We start from the raw sequence: 20481 nt of genomic DNA, 5'->3' as shown, positions 1-20481 counted from the left end.
CTTCAATGTCACTCATCTATAGGTTTCCTCTGACTGACAACAGCTTAGCTCTGCACCCCAAAACAGCTGCCGTTGTGCTAGCCAGTGTTGAGCTGTATTTCAAGTTGTTCTTTCAGACCTAAAGAATGAGCATCTTAAACATAAACTGTAAACAACAGATGTAATATGCTCTTTTTACCGCTGGCGCTCCCTTATTTTCATGATTTACGTATAGCAAAGAGATGCTAGACATTTATCCTGCATGCATTTGATTCTCCTTAATGTTGGCTCAGCTGCATGCATGGAGTCAAAATTAGGATTTGACCAACATTCACAAATTCCTGTCAGAGGCTCCTTAGTCAAAGGTATTGTGTATATGTTTATTCATTACTGGCCACTACATTAGAACACAACATTCAAGTACCATAGTCAATATCTACAATAAAAGTAAATAACTGTGTGTATTGCAATTGATTTACACTAATAATATTTTACTTCCATTCTTCTTCCATCCATAGCACCAGTACCATTCAAAAATAGATGAACTAATTGAAGAAACCGTCAAAGAAATGATCACACTCCTTGTAGCAAAGGTAACATTCAACCTCAAATGAAGGGAATTGTGGTTAATATTATCTTTTAAAGGGAATACATACATTCCCATACAAATGTGACACATTAAGACAATTAAGTGATTTGTTGTTTGTCATGAAATAAATCTAACACCACTTAGTCTTGATAGATTGAATGTCTCATGATTGTAAACGTTTTACAATTCTGGAAGAAGTTTTATTTGAGATTTCTCCACTCACCCAAATATTATGGTTCTTGAGGCAGTGTTGCTGACTTTATTCACTTTTACTTTCAGTATTTTTAAACTTCCATTCTGTAGTTGTCAGGTGTCTTTTCAAAAAACTTTAGCAAAAGTATTTGCTTAAGAAAGTTTGCTTTTTTTACCACTTCCTTTAAGATGGAAACAAATCCCTTCCCATAAGAAGACATTTGTTAATCATAGAGCCACTTAGACTGATTCAATCAGTCAGAAAAATCAATAGAAATTGCAAGCCATAGAGAATCCTATATTTGAAATGGGAAGGTATATAAATTGAAATGTTAAATAAATAAATTTGAAAATTTGTAGATTTCACCTCTTTGGGCATCTCATCCATGTTCTCAAGATCCACTATTAGTGCCCTTCAAAATATTATTTATGATTTTTAAGATTTAGTGTATCTTTTTATTTAGTGGATTAAGAGTATATATTCTAGTGCATTGTAGTGTATGTATATTTTATTGGCTTGGACCATTTTGTGATATATGTATAATTTTTGTTCCTCTTACTTATTCATCCCCAAGTACTTGGTAATTCTGTCAGAAATTTCATCTTGTCACAATAGGAAATGGGCCTGGTGTAAATGCTAAGATATTCTAAAACAAAGCATTCTTTATACTCCTTGTGAATCTTTAATACATTTATTAAAGCCATCAAAGAGGAATGCTTGATGAACATCTCCCTAATTCAGACCTAGACATTTGCCATACAAGTTTATAAATTCTGCCATTGTGGCTGCACTTAATGGAAATCATTTAGGGGAGAAAGGTAAAGAGGTTCTAGGAAATCAACATATGTAAGGCTACTACAACCATCTGTAAAGCAGAAGGTAGGTATTATATCAGCAATGGCATATACTAATACTACCGATAAAGGAAAATATTTGTAGCTCAGGATTGAACTGCGGGGTCCTTGATATTCTCAGAGTTTGGTTGTTTTCCTGCAGACATTTCATTACCCAAACTAGAGTTTCACTGATGGTGTTACCTACAGTAGTTTGGATAATGAAATGTCTGCAAGGAAACAGCCAAGCTCAGAGAGTACCAAGGACCCCTCATATACTAATTCTAATTCCAATCAGGAATTATTACTGGGAAAAACCATTGCTTGCAAAAAAAAAATTATACTTGCAGGTATAATAATCAGTCATGACAAGCCTATTTATTTACATCAATGCTTTGTTTTAAAGTTTAAAAAATGTTATTTACTTTGTTTATAAGTATAAATCTCATAAACAAGAAGTTATTACCATGTTGTCCTCTTCAAAGTCTGTTTGAAGTAATAGTTAATTTATGTACACTTGAACTGATGCCAAAAAAATCAGGGGATGACTGTCCTTTGTTCATTTTATAAAGTCATTCCATGATATGAAACTATTATTGAAGGTCAATTAAATAATCTTAAGTAATAAATGCCAGAAGGCCAGAATAATGAATAAGTTCCTTTAATAAGGACATCTTTTGGCTTCTCTTTTGAAATCGATTACTCTATTAATTACAGAAAGAGTTTTTTTTAAAAAAAAAATCTAAGTGTATCAGTTAACATCCATTTGAGCACTTGTCCTATTTAGAAGACTGAGGGTAGAGTTATAAAATCCCATTTATACCAACAGTCCACTGACTTCCTCAGCTGTCATGCTTTGATGAAGAAGAGCTTCTTGTCGTGTGTGTGTGTGTGTTTGTGTGTTTGTGTGTGTGTGTGTGTGTGTTTGCAAGCACATGTGCGACATGAGACAGAACCCTTCTTATTTGGGATTTATTTCTGTTCTCTCTGCTTGAAATTTTCTTCAGTTTGTCACTATCCTGGAAGGTGTGCTGGCCAAGCTATCAAGATACGATGAAGGGACCTTGTTTTCTTCTTTCCTCTCATTTACTGTAAGTTGTTTTGCTGCCACTTAAAGAGTTAGAATAACTTGGAGCATCCTGAAAATCTTTCCTTGTTATTTCCTGACCTGTCTGGGACTATATAGGGACCTAAATACAGGCAGTCCTCAACTTAACGGCCACAATGGAGCCCAAAATGTCTTATTGGTAAGCGAGGCAATTGTTAAATGAGTTCTGCCCCATTTTACGACCTTTCTTGCCCTGGTTGTTAAGTGAATTACTGAAGTTAGTAAGCTAGTGACACAGTTATTAAGTGAACCTGGCTTCCCCATTGACTTTGCTTCTCAGAAGGTTGCAAAAGGGGATCACGCAACCAAGAGACACTGTAACATAAATATGAACCAGTTGCCCAATATTCAAATTTTGGTCATGGGGATGCTACAAAGTCATAAGTGTGAAAAATGGTCATAAGTCACTTTTTTCAGTCACTAAAGGAAGAGTTGTACATTTATACGACAGAGGAGAACACTTAGGGAGCTTAGGTGAAATTGGAATAGTAGCCATTGTTGATCTCCAACAGCTACTGCCTGAAGTGGGTGCCTCATAGCAGACTCTGCCCTAATTATTAATGCTGCATGATAAAGAGGAGGGGGTTATATTTGGCAAAAGAAAAATATTTGGAGTACATATAGCAATAGCAATAGCACTTAGACTAATATACCACTTCAGAGTGCTTTACAACCCTGTCTAAGCAGTTTACAGAGTTAGCCTATTGCCTCCAACAATCTGGGTCCTCATTTTACCCACCTCGGAAGGATGGAGAGCTGAGTCAACCTTGAACCACTCAGAATCGAACTGCTGGCAATGGCCAGAATTAGCCTGCCATACTGCATTCCAACCACTGCACTACCATGGCTCTTGTGTGACTTGGCAAAGTTAAAAAATTGGATCGTAGGGGATGCAGGATGAGAAAGAAAACAGAAAACAAGAAGAATTGTTTGAAAGTCATGAGGGAAAGAGCCAAACAACCAAGAATTCAAGAGCTATGAATGGGGTTTTATGTGGTGCATTAGATATAGTTGGATGGTGTACAGGTAGTCCATGGCATACCACCTCAACTGAACCCAAAATTTCCATTGCTAAGTGAGGCAGTTGTTAAGTGAGTTGCACCTCATTTTACAACCTTTTTGCCATAGTTGTTAAGCAAACTATTAAGGGAATCATGCAGTTCATGAAATGAACCTGGCTTCCCCCGTTGTTTGAAGCCAACTAAGAAGGTTACAAATGGTGATCACATGATCCCAGGACACTGCAACCATCATAAATACATGTCAGTTGCCAGGAGCCCAAATTCTGATCATGTGATCATGGGATGCTGCAGTGGTCATATGTGTGAGAATTGGTCATAAGACACTTTTCTCAGTGCTGTAGTAATAGATTACAGATATTCAGAGTTGGAAGGGACCTTATAGGTCATCTAGTCCAACCCCCTCAAGCCAGAGACCCTACACCATTTCTGACAAATGGCAGTCCAATTTCTTCTTGAAAGCCTCCAGTGATGGCGCTCCCACAACTTCCGAGGGCAAGCTGTTCCATTGGTTGATTGTTCTCACTGTCAGAAAGTTTCTCCTTATTTCCAGGTTAAATCTCTCCTTGTTCAGTTTCCAGTCACTTTGAGCAGTCACTAAGCAAATGGTTGCAAGTCAAGGATATTGTGTGTCTGCATGTCTCCAGGAGGGAGGGAGGGAGGGAGGGAGGGAGGGAGGGAGGGAGGAAGGAAGGAAGGAAGGAAGGGAGGAAGGAAGGAAGGAAGGAAGGAAGGAAGGAAGGAAGGAAGGAAGGAAGATTTATAAAATTGTTCCAGCATAACTAAAAGCCACAAGGTTGGGAAAGATGTAACAGAGCCTTTATTTTACCTTACATTATATAGTAATTAATTTGGAGTCTTTATTAGCTGCCTTTCAAGATACATTTTAAACTGCTTTAAAATACAGCTAAAAGAAGCAGTCAAGGTGAAAAATAACACTCCATTAAATCTGGCAAAACCAACATTTCTTCATTGCTGCAGTGCATACTATCACAGAGAATTTTGCACAGAAAAAAATAGAGCCACATACACTCATTCAAACTTATTTCAAATTAATCCAGCCATTATCTTAGAACTTCTGCCCACAGCAAGGGAAAATTGCAACTTAATTTTTGAAACTAATCCAAGTGGTCTTAGGAAGAGCATCTGCTGCTATTTCCTTCTCTGCATGTCAGCTATGTTTGATTAAGAAAACAAAACGGCTGTTGAATAATTTATTTCCGAAGTCCCAGGAAAAAAGTTGGGTCCAATTTTTCAAGCTAAGAGGTACAGCTTGCATGCCCATTCTCAGCTTCTGGTTCCTCTGTTCTGTTCTTTTGCACAAAGAAATAAAAATAGAATGTCTATGAAGACACCAGAATGTCTAAAGATTCTCAGTCATCCAGGTCATACTTTCTTGTTTTTTTTGAAGATGATTTGCTTCTCATCCAAAAAGCTTTTTCAGCCCAGTTGCCTCTTGAAAAAGCACCTTTGGGATCAACATCAGAACAAGAATAGATATTTTACTACTGTCACTGGAAGCTCCCATTGCTGCATTTCACATAATCATAAAACTACATTTACAGATTAACAGAGTTGGAAGGGACCTTGTAGGTCATCTAGTCCAACCCCCTGCCCAAGCAGACCCTACATCATTTCTGACAGGTGACTATCCAGTCTCTTCTTGAAGGCTTCCAATCATGAAGCTCCCATAACTTCTGAAGGCAAAGCTGTTCCATTGGTTGATTGTTCTCACTTTCAGAAAATTTCTCCTTGTTTTTAGGTTGAATCTGTCCTTGTTCAGTTTTCACGCATTATTCCTTGTCTGGCCTTCAGGTGATTTGGAAAATAGCTTGACCCCCGTATCTCTCTGCATGGCAGCCCCTCAAATAATTGTTTATTTATATAAGAATTAGTAGACATTTCCACAGAATTAAAAGCAATAAAAATGCAGCTGAAGGAAAAAATATTACCACTTAAAATTAGAAAGTCACCAAGATGACTTTTTGTGACTTTTGTATGTTAAGGAAAGCAACACCAAAAGAAGACCTAATGAACATCAGCCAGCAATTTCATTTCTCCAATTTCAATGTCCAATTTCAATCTGAGTTAGAAAATAATGCATTGGTTGGTTAAGCTTGCTTTTTCTTTGAGACTAGCAGCACGGGATATAGAAGTGCTCCTTTTGAAGGTTTGCAATTAACAGCATCACCTCTACCAACCTATTTTCTCTGGATCCAGTTTCTCCCTCTCTGGTATCACACAGTATTTTCTGAATGGTGACAAATGGATGCCCCAGCATGCTGCAGATAGGTCAATGGAATTTGGAGAACTTCAAACTAGTTCTTAATTCAGGGAGATAATCCAAAAACCTAGGTTGCTTTGGCCTTTGCTGATCAACACAGCAAATACCAATTAGTGTGAGTTGCACAGCCTGACCTTAAATTTCTACATCCAATCATTATGAAGGATTTCTTTTAAGCCGAAATGCAATGCCAAACCAGGAACTTAAAACACTGTTGGCAGACGTGCCTTTAGAAGTTGGGAGCTGCCAAATGCAAGTTCTTGATATCCTAGTTGCTGAAAATCACTGAAATTTTAGAAGCAGTTCCATCCCACATCTTAAGAATGGAAATAACGTAATTATAACCAACATTTTAAGACTGGCTTTTTTATTTTAGCAATTTTTTTTTTTAAGTTTATGATCATATAACATCAAATACTACAAAAGCAAATAGTGGGAAAAATGGGGAAAGGAAAAGGGAAGGGGAAAAGAAGGGGTGGGAGAAAGAAAAGGCATTGACTCCCAACTCCCTTTGGTGCATCAAACCAAAACTTTTTACTTTTACATATTAATTTAAACTAGTCATTTCTATAACAACAAATCTATCTAATCGGTAAAACCCAAAATCAAATTTTCATTTTTTGTGTGCCTCAAGCACAAAGTCCAGAAGTGATTTCCAAGTAGAAGCAAACATATTTGTGTGTTTTTTTTTTCCTGGATCAAAGCAATCAATGTTGAAATGACTCTTACAGGAACATACCTCATCTTTCCTCCCTGAAACAGTATATAAATGCTAATGAATAGTCGTGGTAGTAGATCGAGTTATTGGGATTACTGAGTGGCCAAGGGTGGCTGTGATCCAGCATTCTGGGGTTGCCTGTAGATGTTGTAATTCTTGTAGACCCAGTGGAGTTGATTTTTTTCTGGAGGATCCCATACAGCAAGCAGCAGAAAATACACTTCTCCTGAGTGAGGTATGTTTCATATAAATTTTGTAGGACCATTTAAGGGTACAATTTTCTTCATTGTGGATGCATGTTCAGAATAGCCAAAGATATTTCTAATATCATCAACAACACCCATAGATCCATTGCAATATATGTCTGTGAGAACAGCAGTTCCAGAACAATTGATGACAATATAATTTGCACAATAATGTGTAACTGAGAAATTCAAATACTTCTGAAAAGGAATGAGATCCAACATCAGTAGTGCATCAGCCAGCTATAAACGACTGACCCAAAAGTTGTCCAGATTTTCAAGACTGCTTTGCAACAGAAGTCTGGAGAAAATGTTGTATTGAATCAAAGGTTTTCAGACTTCTTATTCTTTCTATTGCAACACAGTGTATCCAACAACACACAAAAGAAGCATTCAAGACAAACAAGCAAGTTTGTCAAGCTGCAAGTTCAGCAATACTCTCAGGCTGAAAGATGACACTTTTCTATTGCACTGGCAAAAGACTATAAAGAAGAACCAAACTGATCAAAAAAGAACTGGTCTTCTCTCTTGTATCATAGATAGATGATAATATATGGAGACATATTGATGAGCTGGAGATAAGAAATAAGAAACTGTTTACAGAATCAATTGTAATTTCTACTTCTAGAGCAAGGGTGTCAAACACAAGGCTCGAAAGCCAGATCTGGCCCATGGGGTGCTTAAACATGGCCCGTAGGGCCACCCTAGAAACAGTGAAGGACCGGCCTGTGGTGCCTCTGCCATCACTGGCAGAGGATTGCAGGAGGTCATCACAGCCGAAAATGGAGTTTGGGAGCCCATTTTCGCTGGCAGAACACTCAGGCCTCCACAGCCAATCCTGACACAAGTGATGTTGAGATAGCCATGCCCACCCCGGTCATACACAACCCTGATGCAGCCCTCAATGAAATCAAGTTTGATACCCCTGTTCTAGAGAGATATTGCAAGTAGTGGTTGCTCCAGAATCACCAGTAGCTTTGGACAGTCAAACATTCTTGTTTGAGATTATGCATCCTACCCAATTTATATATAAAAACCATTACATCGTGTAGATTGTCTCTTGGCAGTGAAAGGTATAGGGACTGAGTCTTCCTTATGAAGTATATCTGTGATAGTTAATTAATTATGTTGGTTTGCCTGTATACGTTGCATCTTTTGTTTAATTGGTAGAAAAAACACAATAGTAATAGTAGAAACAGTAATAGCAATTGTCCTTCTCATAGGACACCAAGCCATCTCTTCTATTGTCCGGTATACTAATTAGTCTAATATGACAGTCATAGAAAATGTATGCAATGTCAGTAGCATAAGATTTTCAGCTTTTACTTTATTATGAGCCACAGTGGCGCAGTGATTAGAGTGCAGTACTGCAGGCTACTTTAGCTGATTGCTGCCTGCCTGCAATTTGGCAGTTCAAATCACACCAGGCTTAAGGTTGACTCAGCCTTCCATCCTTCCAAGGTGGGTAAAAGGAGGACCCAAATTATTGGAGGCAATATGCTGGCTCTGTAAACAGCTTAGAGAGGGCTGTAAAGCACTGTGAAGCGGTATATAAGTCTAAGCACTGTTGCTATTGCTATTGTGGTAGGCACATCTACTCCACATACTAAAAAAAAAAGATTACAATCAACTTTCTAATCTTTTCTTTTAACCTTCAAGCTGGATATTTCAGCACTTTTAGAAAGCATTTTAACTGAAGCAAAATATGTCTGCTGAACCATGTGAGTAGCAGTTTTTGTTTTAATGCATGACATCTGGAGCTTCACTCCAGATGTCATGCAACACTTGAAGTCTAAAACACTAGTTTTGGCAGATTTTATTGCAAACAATGAGACCACATCCTACAACATGAAGACACTTGTGAAAGCAGCCATTCCAGTTTAGTTACTTCATTAATAAAAGTGTTGTCTCTACTGCAAGCAGATTTTATACATCAAAATGTAAATGTTAATAAACAGGATCCTGAACCAGAATTGAACACTGAATGAGATATTGGTTAATATATTTATATTAGACCATTTACCCTGTTGGGTTGGAATGGATAGCTTGTTTAAATTTATCCAGAAAGTAAGAACAAAAAAAGAAAGGAAGGAAGATGAGGATGAGGCACATGGTCTTACAAGTCTTTAACACTTACTAAACTATGATTTAACAAACTGAGAATTGAACAATTGAATGGATCCCCCAAATAAGATGTTATTGAGAAACATCTCATATGCTGATGATATTATTCCTAAAGAAAGCTTAACATGTTTGCATCATTCTCATGGTTATCTTGGCAAATAATCAGAAATTAAGCTACTGCTATCTATTCAGTCTTGTACTGTAAAGGTAAATATATAATTCTATAAGGGGGGAAATGTAGCTAGAGCATTTTTAAAAAAAATTCAAAACAAGCAGCTTTCTACCAACTTCTTTCATCAAACATTGTTCAGTTTCTTAGAAAATGACACATCACTGGGGCTCTTATGACAAGTCGTTTTATCACCTAGTGGGATACCTTCATTTTCAATCCTTGCTGTGAAATCTATCTTAAAATTAATACATCAGTTTTCCTAATAGCATTCGCACTAACCACATCATTATAAAGTACTTGGGTTTTTTTTTCTGTATGAGACAATGAGACATCATTCCATATTTGGTTGGATAGGTGAAGTAGGATGCTTTCTACAGTCAGTGATGTTCCTTGGACCAAGCAAGCCAGTTATTTAAATAGGTATCTTTGCCTATGAAATGAAGTGCACCGAGCTGTAATGACACCTGCCAAGGATCCATTTAATGTGAAGAGCCTTTTCTGTTTGAAGAGGGGGGAAAATGATTTCCTACATTAATTAAACCAGAGAATGTATTTTACCCTTGGGAGAGGTTACAAGCAATCATATTTTTGTACCGCACAAATTGTTGCAATAAATTGAGAAATTTCATGGGAGAGAAATCACATCGTTCCCGAAGCGCTGCTGCCTAGCCAAAAGAAAAAAGAAAAAAAGAAAATCACACAGCACTGGGCATGTGGAAACTGCCATCCATCTAGCCAAAGTTTGCATGGAAGAAAAACAAGCAGTTGTGGTCAATTGGTTGTTGTTGTTGTTTTAAAGTTTGTAGAGGCAATTGAGATGAGAATATGGAGCACATACTGAATTATTGCTGTATTTTATCTTTTATCCTTGTTTAGCAAGACAAATATTTATTTCATTTTGCCTAAATGAAATGTTAGGGTTATTTATTAACCAATTTATGGTGCGTTCTAACTTTATTTTAACCAAGGAGTAAGTAGTGCGTTCTTATGACCACTGCAATAGCTAATGCAACATGCGTTGATGATTATAATTTAGCTAATTCTATTACTAGGATATCTAACATGTATTTAGGATCAAGAAACTTTCACCAAGTTCAGCAGCTTTATCTCCTTGGCCCTGTCTCCTCTTCTTAGCCCTCTTTTCAGTTTTGTTTGATGATTTTTGCTGAAGAATCGGGTGGCGCGGAAAGGGCAAAATGTTAACTAGCTAATTAATGAAAAGCAGCTGAATGGTGTGAATGGAAATCCTGACTGCAGGATCTTTTAGGAAGTGGGAATGATCTTATGCACTTGTTAAGTCAATCATGGGGGGTTTAGCAAATCCAACTTACTTAGAGAATTACAAATATCTAGAGTGGCCTACGGCCTTTCCATGAATATCTGAAGGTTAAAGGGCAGCTTATGGCAATCGGCAACCTGCCTTAGAGCTTTCTGGAAACCGCCTTTTATAAGACGGCAGGTTTATCCGCATTTTTTCCTCCTGCCGTCACCCACTGAAGTCTTGCCATGGGTCTGTGCTTTTGCCCAAATGGACTTGTACTACTGAGCTTAATCTCAATAGCAGCACACGTATCGTTCTGTGTAAATTTTTGCTCACCAAACGATGTCAGTTTTGCTCACACTCGGGCTGAAGCCTTTATTTTTTTCAACTTGAATGGAGAACGCAATCCTCATCTGAAGCGGTTGGTCTGTGAGATGATCCAGGCAGCATCTGTGTTGTCTTTAGAACGATTTTACCCAGAGCTTTAGAAATATTGAGAAGCAGGTGAGTATTTTAAAACCCCAAACAAGGATGGTGCTCAGTGATGTATTCTAATTAAATGCATATTTGTTTCAGAAATTCACAGCCTTGCAGATGGGATGCATTCTGGTACCCTCAGCAAAGGGTCTCTCTATCCATCTGGAAGCTGTTCAGTTAGCTGTGTTCACTCAGAATTGCATGGAAATTTACACACACACACACACATTTGGGTGCCAGCTGCAGAAATAGCCCCAGTTGTATATATTACAGGGATAGGAGCAGGAAAGGCTTTTGGCATTGTCAGACAAAAGAACCCCGAACAAGTTAGCACAGACAGTTTTGCTCCTTGCTTTCAGAAAGGTGCATTAGTTGGGGGGGGGGGGAGGGATACCATATACCTCAGGGATATTGGGAACATTTAATGCCAAGTTCAATTCTCCCAGACAATCAGAGGCTCCCCTACTCCAGATAATTGTGGCATGGAAGAATTGCACAAAAGAACCCAATGTGCAAAACCCCCAGTAAAGCATCACTCACTACCCAGATGCTTTTGCTGCTGCTGCTATTTTCACAATCACAGCTGCCCTTTTTGAAGCCACCCGGCTCACAGAAATCCCAGTGTGGTATTGACAAGTAGGGTTTCTTTCACAACTGTTTTTCACATACTGCTTCACGGTGTAATTTTGTGGGTGATAAGGAGGTAAATCAAAAGCATCCCGCTTTCAGGTATGGATCCCAGCTCTGGGAATGAGATGTCGCTTGTTGCCGTGTCGCGTTGATTTAGATTTATGTAAGTGATGAACTCAAAACAAGAGTCCTGCATTTAGGAAATGGTGATGGTGTTCTTTCCAAATGAAATAGGCAACATAATCCACTGTAAATTTGTATACAATCTGGAATGTTTCTTAAGGGTTCCACATCTTCTTTGCACGCCTAGTTGGAATATTGTAAAGCCTAGTATATATATATTTTCAGGACCCCTGATTCCCATTATAACAAATAACAGGGAAGTGATTCATCTAACATTGCAAAGGCCCTGTAATAAATTGGTGTGCTTTCGTTCACTATCCGTATCCTATGATTGTTTTAAAGGTATATTTAATGCATGTAATGTTTTATATTTTTTTCCTGTGGATAATTTTATTTTCTTTAATTAACATCTATTTCTCAACCTATCCTGAGCATGTGTCCAACCCACAGATGCCTTCAGATTGAGGGGATGTGGACAATACCGTGTTTCTCATATAATAAGGCCGGGTCTTATTTTTTTTTGAGCCCCGAAAAAATGGCTAGGCTGTCTTTTCGGGGGTGACTTAATTCCCCCCCCCTTGCATCTTTGGGCGGGCAGCGATGGCTTGGATGTTGACCCCAGCATTGGTGGGGCACTTCGTATCGGGGTCAACGCAGGCAGCACCATATCCGGGTGTGCAAAAAAAGTACTTCCTAACGGCAAGCCCCCCCACCATTCCCCCCCATTTCGCATGTTTTAATATAGGCCTTAATTTGGGGGGAGGGGCTTAATTTTATTTCATGCCTATAAAACATGCTGGGACTTCCTATTGGGGGAGGCCGTATTGTTGGAGAAACAGGGTAGTTTGTTGTCCATAATTGGTTTGTGAAGTCTCAAGATTATAGATGCTGCCTTGCATTGAATAGAATGAATATGCGTGGACTAAAACTGGCTTTGGTTGCACTGGTGACACACTGGCTAAAATGTGCCCAGTCTGATCTATGTAGCCCCTACCAACAGTAGAAAATGCTGCATGTAGCAGAGCTATGACTAAGGCTAGTAATTTAAGATAGCCCTTTACATCTTCTTAAAAAGCATTAAACAAAAGTCATGATTGACTGAAGTTGTGAGAAGTGGCAGAGGTAAATATATGTGGGTGTGGGTCCCATCTCATGATGGCCATGGGATGATGATCATAACTTTGGGACCCATCTGGTGGAGATGATCATGGAATGCAGAAGATTCTAATTTGTTGTGTAGTGAAGGTTGTCTGAACACATGGTTCGGCTATATAAATACATACAGGGAAGTGAAGGTATTAGTTTGATTATGAACAAGAAGGCTAAAATGTTTTGCAGAAAGTATGAACTGGTGTTATCTAAGTTGTTGTGGCTATGTAGGACAGTAGGAATCCATCGATAAATGCAAGCAGCACTTTGGTGACTGGAAGAACCACATATGAATTTTAGGGGGAAATGTCATTTTCTGAATGAATGGGATTCAGAAATTATTCTCATACGTAACCTGATCGAATGGGTGGGAACAAAACAAGACAATGCAAAAAATGTGATTGGGCCATTTACAAACTCTAGAGAACAGTGACAGATACGTATCTGCTTAGAAAAAGATTAGTTTGTTTTGAACATGTGAATTAAGCCTAAATCTCTTCAGGTGAGGGTATGAATATATATATCTAAAAGCATGATTAAGTTGATGGAAGTTTGAAATAAGGAAGGAAAAGGGATGTTGACAGATTCTGGCAAGCCATGTTTTGGTAAAGTCAAAGATAGACTTGAGAGAAAAGTAGATATAGAAGACAATGTTAAACAACTGGAGGGGGAAAAGGATGAATCTTGTACGGACATATTATTAGAAAATAGATTAATCTCCCAACAGAGTAAATGGAAAATGACTGTAAAGTAAAGTGGGAGCTTCTTGGAACAAAGTAATAAAAAAAGAGTATGTGTCCCAGAGAAAATTCAGTTACATGAATTGGAAATTTGAAAAATGACAAGTGTTGGACAAATAAAGTAAAAAGATGGCAGAATTCGGGGGGAAATGCATTAAACAGAATGATTGCCGCAAAAATTAGGATTAGAAAAAGATAGTTTAGAAAGAAAAAAATAGGTGCGAAGAATGTCATCAAAGCTAGCTAGAATCAGTTAAGAAACAAGCATGAAAATACAGACCAATTTTGATTTATGTCAAGAGAAATAGTAATAGTAAGATGAATGCGGTGAGAATAGATGCTTCAGAATTATATCTGGAACAGAGGTAGGGTAAAATGAATGGATGTGGGTTGAACATAAAAATAAGTGAATCATATGAAAGAATTACATTGAGGCAGTTTGATTGTATCAAGAAAGTTAATGAAGATTGAATTATGGAACAAATAAGTAAAAGTAGAGTGAATAGGAAGAGAGAGGAAAAGGAAGACTGGGGAAATGGTTGGTTGGATAGAATGCAATCAACGGCAGATAAAAATAGTAGAAACAGGGATGGTTAGCAAGAATAAAAAAGCATGGATGTCCAGGGAGGTTGGGCAAAAAGGGTAAATGAGAAGAAGTATATCATTATGTCAATTGCTGTATTTGCATCAAAAAGTCAGATAAATGAGGGCTGGAGCTTTCATTATGATGTCACAATGCACATTTCATCATCTCAATAAAATCTCAACACTGCAGGCACCCATGGCACTGAAAAAAGTGACTTATGATCATTTTTCATACTTTTGACCATTGCAACATCCCCATGGTCATGTGATTTACATTTGGATGCTTGACAACTGACTCACATTTATGACAGTTGCAGTGTCCCAGGGCCATGTGATCACTTTTTGTGACTTTCTGACAAGCAAAGTTCATGGGGAAATGAGATTCACTTAACGACCGTGTTATTAATTTAACAACTGCAATGATTCACTTAACAAATGTGTTAAGTCCTAAAATGGGGCAAAACTCACTTAACAAAAAATGTTTCACTTAGCAACATACGTTTTGGGGCTCACTTGTGGTTGTAACCCGAGGACTACTTGTATCTGGAGTGATATAGTGAATGCTGTTGGTGTAAATAGATACACTTGCATTCCCCTTTCCTCTCTAATGCCTTTATTTCTTCAGTTCATAATTTGTTTCTGAACTTTGCACAAGGTAGCTTACTTCAGAAGGGAATTGCATGTTGGATATATATATGTGTGTGTGTGTATGTGCCTGCCATATAAATTAAACTTGTTACTTGTTATTTTCTAACAATGCTGCAAGTACCATAATTTGTTTTCCTATATTATTTTATTAGTGTAAAAGTAACAAATTTTTAATGTCTGCTGTGTTTCTGTTTTAGGTGAAAGCAGCTTCCAAATACGTGGATGTGCCTGTAAGCTTTATTTAAATATAGCACTCTTTTTTTCCCCCTCTCATCCCCTTTGTAATGGAAGTGATGCCTTTTTACAATGATTACAGTGGTTGGCTCTTCTCTTAAGCAGTGATGATAATGAGACTTTTCATCCAAAGTTTATGAGAGGTGATCCTTTTTGGATCTTTCTCAGTGATCCTTGGGAAGTCTGGTATCTCTGTCCAATAAAATATTTGTTAAAAGTAAGTGTTTATGCGATGAAAAATATGGAACATAAGATGATGAAAATTTGCGATCTCTTTCATTATAACTATACAGCCATGGTCGCTTTGTAAATTATCTGTCCCAGATCATAAAACATAATCACTTCTCTTTGAGATGTGGAAGAACTGTTAAGGACTAGTATGAATTGGCTGTAACCTGGCCTTTTTGCAAAGAGAGACGGATATCTCAGAGTAAGCAGAGCTTATAATGCAGTTTCAGAGAATCTAGGATAAGGGTGTCAAATTCAAGGGCCGGGGGCTGGATCCAGCCTGCGGGGTGCTTAGATCTGGCCTGTGGAGCCACCCTAGAAACAGTGAAGGACCGGCCCAGGGTGCCTCTGCCAGTGAAAATGGAGCTTTCCAAGCTCCATTTTCACTGGCAGAGGGTTGCAGGAGGCCATTGCAACCGAAAACAGAGCTTGAGAGCCTGTTTTCGCTGGCAGAACACTTAGATCACCACAGGCGCCCCTGACGTGAGTGGCATTGTGCTGGCCACGCCCACCTGATCCCCCTGAGGTCAAACGCAACCCTGATGCAGCCCTCCATGAAATCAAGTTTAACACCCCTGCTCTAGGAAGTTCCTGCTGGATCACATTGTCATTGTCGACATCTTGAAGTAAGTAAAGGTTTCTATGACTGACATGGAGGCAAGCTAATTATGGAATCAACCTAGAGCAGGGGTGTCCAACCTTGGCAATTTTAAGACTTGTGGACTTCAACTCCCAGAGTTCCTGGGAGTTGAAGCAAAGCTGGCTGAGGAACTCTGGGAGTTGAAGTCCACAAGTCTTAAAGTTGCCAAGGTTGGACACCCCTGACCTAGAGGAAAAGGCATGTGAGGTCCAAGAAGGAAAGAAGGAGGTAATTCTTCATTTTGGATGGAAGAACATTACTCTGTAAAAATCAAGGCAGAGCGTAAGAATTGCCGATGTGGAAACCCTTGAGCTCCTAACAAGGAACAGCAACTCAATTAGTCTTTCAAAACCAGAGAAACTGGCACTAGATTGATTCTCTCATCGTTATTACCGGGTACAAATCTGATGGGCCTCTTTCTTTATCAGGAGGCTTCCTTGGGTTTTGTGCCCTTTCTTCCAGGAATGACCAAGTAATTGGAGAGGCCCTGAAATACAGTAAAGCCTAACATAATATTGTTTGAAACGAATAAAAGCTCTACATCAGAATCCAGACTTAGCAGGTGCTCAGATGTTTAAAGTGGTAGACAAACAAAGCTAGAATGAGTGGGCCGAAACGGAATTATGTTTGTTTTACCTTCCACAGCAAACAGTTCCAACAACTTGTTTTACTGTTGCACAATGTAATAAGAAATGATTACTGTTACTATGATTAGTTTATTTTTATTTATTTATTTAATTTATTTATCAATCACATTGCTATCCCATCACTTTAAAAAAAAACACCTTAGGTATTTGCATAGAATATAACACCAAATAAAACGTCCATGCTATAAGCTCCCATACAAGGGAGGTGGAGGAGGAGGAGGAGGAGGGGGAAGAGGAGGAGGAATTTCTGAACTGAAATTCAAAGTCTTGGCACAGATCAAAAAGAAATCATAGTAATTAATTTCATCCAATAAAATTAATGCACAACTTAATCATCAATCCAATAAATTAACTATTTACAACTAAGAGAAGATAAACACAACATCTGTATGTATTGAAAGGAACACTCTATAATACTGCAAAGTCTATATTCAATCCAAAGCCAATATAGCCTAAAAGCTACCTACCTTAGTAAGAGTTGAATAAAATAAGCTTTTTAAAGGCTATCCAACTTTCCTAGAGGCAAAGCAGAAGAGGGAGCTGATTTCAAAGGTGCTGGGGCTGGGCCATCTCCAAAGACTTGGGGAATAGGAAAAGAAAGACAATGGTGCCTAGAGAAATGTAAGGGCCAATCATGTTATAGGTAATGAATAAGGTGAGACTGTAAGAAAGTCCTTGAGAGCCTGGGCAAAGAGACACTGCCAAGGGAACAACCAAATAAGAGATAGCATAGCCCACCGTTGGATAGTGGATTGGGCAAGAAGTTCAGAAGAGACTATCCCTAGTTTCTCAGGCTGTAAAGTGTGTGTGTGTGTGTGTGTGTGTGTGTGTGTGAGAGAGAGAGAGAGAGAGAGAGAGAGAGAGATTGTACTTTCATGCTTACAAGATTGATGTCAACCACACAGGGTAAACCAGATAGGAATAACAACCACATGAGCTAATTCTACTTTATTGTGAAACTATGTTGACAGACTCATGCAAGTATGAGTGCAGATTTCTCTCTATCTCCTATACAGCCCAATCTTAAATGTGTCATCTGTCATTTTAATGTTTATTTTCCTAAACAGCCTTTTAACTTTAAGGCAGAAATAATTTTTGAGGAGGAAAATGGTGATAGGCGATAGATAGATAGATAGATAGATAGATAGATAGATAGATAGATAGATGATAGATAGATAGATAGTTGGATAGATGGATAGGGCAAGAAGTTCAGAAGAGACTATCCCTAGTTTCTCAGGCTGTAAAGTGTGTGTGTGTGAGAGAGGCGGGGAGGGAGGGAGGGGAAGAGAGAGAGAGAGAGAGAGAGAGAGAGAGAGATTGTACTTTCATGCTTACAAGATTGATGTCAACCACACAGGGTAAACCAGATAGGAATCACAACCACATGAGCTAATTCTACTTTATTGTGAAACTATGTTGACAGACTCATGCAAGTATGAGAGTGCAGATTTCTATCTATCTCCTATACAGCCCAATCTTGAATGTGTCATCTGTCATTTTAATGTTTATTTTCCTAAACAGCCTTTTAACTTTAAGGCAGAAATAATTTTTGAGGGGAAAATGGTGATAGATAGATAGATAGATAGATAGATAGATAGATAGATAGATAGATAGATAGATAGATAGATAGATAAATACATAGATAGATAGACAGATAGATAGATAGATAGATAGACAGACAGACAGATAGATATTAAAGACCAGATTGAAGACTTTCCTGGAAAATAACTTTATTATTCCTTTTTTTTAAAAAAAGGTAAATGGTGCTGCAGCCCGTTATTTAGAGCTTGGATTAGATTGCAAAGAGTCCTCAAAGATTTCAGGCAAAGCACTCTGCATATCTGAAATTAACATTTAAATTAAGTTAAAGTGCAAGTTAAATTAAGTTTAAATTGGAGTCAGGGATTATGATTGTTAAAGCGGGAGAAAATTGCAGGTGTTTGATTTTGAGGATTTACAGATAAGAGCCCCTGCTCTAAATTTTTATTTCCAAATTGTGTGTACAAATATCCATATTTATTAAGATGTACACAGAAAGTAAAGATAAATTATATAGACTGTGGCTGAGTGGGAAATTTCCTTCAATATACCTTTATGGGGAAAAGGCAGGGAAAAGTTAAACATATTTTATATACCTTTATTTTATTTTTTCACTTGTCCTAAATGTTGATTTTTATTGTATATTACACTGTTCATCTAAAATATGTCCTGCTCACTTATAAAGCCCAGTGAGATATTCCTGATATTATCCTATTTTAGCTTCACAACCACTCTTTAAAGTAGAGTGAGGTGGAAGATAAAGACCTCCAGTCCCTCCAATGAACATTACAAGGAAGCAAACTTTGGCAGCTCTTTTCCTCTAGTTCAAACTCAATTTTTTTTTTCCTACCTAGGCAGGGTAATCTTGCAGAAAAAGCCATCTTAACAATTAACTTAGTATTAATAATTGCTTTGCATACAAGGAAGGAAGGCAGAAGGAAAAAGACCAGAACCCCATGTTAAAAGCACATTTCCAATATTGTCATTTTTCTAAATCAGCAAATTTTTAAAAATGACAATGAAGACCTCTCTTCCTGTAATACCAAAAATCCTCTCTTCCTTTATGCATACACAGATGCAGAAATGTCATCCTTAAAGAGGAAAAGAAGAGGAAAGTAGTAGAGAATTGGAATTATTTATCTTGTTTCGCCCCTAGATTTTTTTTATTTTTTTTATTAAATTTTTATATCACCCATCTCCGTTACAAGATGTCTCTGGGAGGCTTATCATCTGGATTTACAGAATCTTTAGGTCAGCTGTGCCATTTCGCCTGCCCTTTGGAATTGCCAATATTATTAATGGGAAACTCTTCCCCAACTCTACCAACATACATACCAACACACACACACAAACTCTTTGCAGAAAGAAGCAAGCTGCAGCCAAAATTGGGCCTTCCAATCTAGGCAAAAGCTCTGCTCTCTTATACCAATCAACCAACCAACTATCCTCCTGTCTAATTTTGGAAAGTTTGTTGCTTAGAATTAAATAGTTGCAGCACTAATCCATTTTATTGCATTATAGCAGTTCACTTGCTGGAAATTGCCTTGAAAAAAATATCACCTTCATATTGCACTGTACATTGTTCTCATTGTTGGTTGTTGTTGTTTTTTTAAATTAATACCTTGTCATTGTTTCAGTAGGTGTTAAAAATGTTACTGACATCTTAGAGCCAATAATTGCCCTTTGCTTGATAATTGTATTTCTTTGTTTATATACACAAATGCACACATGCACACACACACACACACACAAGTGCACAAATGTGCATGTGCATGCACACGTGCACACTCACACACACACACACCAGGATATATACACACCTTCCTACTGCTTCTCAAACTTCCTAATTTTCACCCAGGAAATGGGTGTTAACTAACTTCAATTTATAGTGGATGACAATCACATCTCATTGAGAAATGATACTTTGTGATCTGCAGTAAAACAGTAATAAAAGTAATGACACCCGTTATTATGGAACTTCCCATGCGCCACCAACATTTAAGATTTGTGTGGCAGTGTTTATAATGACTCTTATTTTAGCATTTTAATGGGTTTCCTTTGAGATGAGTTTGATTCTATTATAATCAAAGCATGTAACTTACTTAGTGATTGTTTCCACCACCACCACCCTCAAATTATTTGCCTTATTAGCTTCTGGTGAGCATAATACAAACTGTCATAATCGTTACATATCTTGCAAACTTTATACATTCAGATTTAAGGGAATTTGGTGTGTCGCAGCTTCACAGGAATGACAGGAGATGAATGGAGCACTTTTATACTTGCTTACTCAAAAGGCAATCTGGCTATTTTGAATAG

General features: G+C 37.9%; 1 protein-coding gene across 21 annotated transcripts in view; it reads left to right on the top strand.

Moving 5' to 3' along the window:
* Positions 1-20481, top strand: part of CADPS (calcium dependent secretion activator) — a 454502-nt gene that overhangs the window by 371704 nt on the left and 62317 nt on the right. For all 21 annotated transcript variants that reach the window (XM_026679552.2, XM_087954541.1, XM_026679537.2 and 18 more), the window contains 3 exons: positions 498-572; positions 2602-2685; positions 15072-15104. In XM_026679552.2, coding sequence (XP_026535337.1) covers positions 498-572; positions 2602-2685; positions 15072-15104 — 192 coding nt within the window. The remainder of the gene's footprint in view (positions 1-497; positions 573-2601; positions 2686-15071; positions 15105-20481) is intronic.

The sequence above is a fragment of the Notechis scutatus genome, chromosome 2, assembly GCF_049901735.1.
Source record: "Notechis scutatus isolate UNSWTSFEM ecotype Mainland chromosome 2, rNotScu1.2, whole genome shotgun sequence".
NCBI lineage: Eukaryota > Metazoa > Chordata > Lepidosauria > Squamata > Elapidae > Notechis > Notechis scutatus.
The sequence above is the reverse complement of the archived record's forward strand: the minus strand, read 5'-3'. Positions and strand labels throughout refer to the sequence as shown.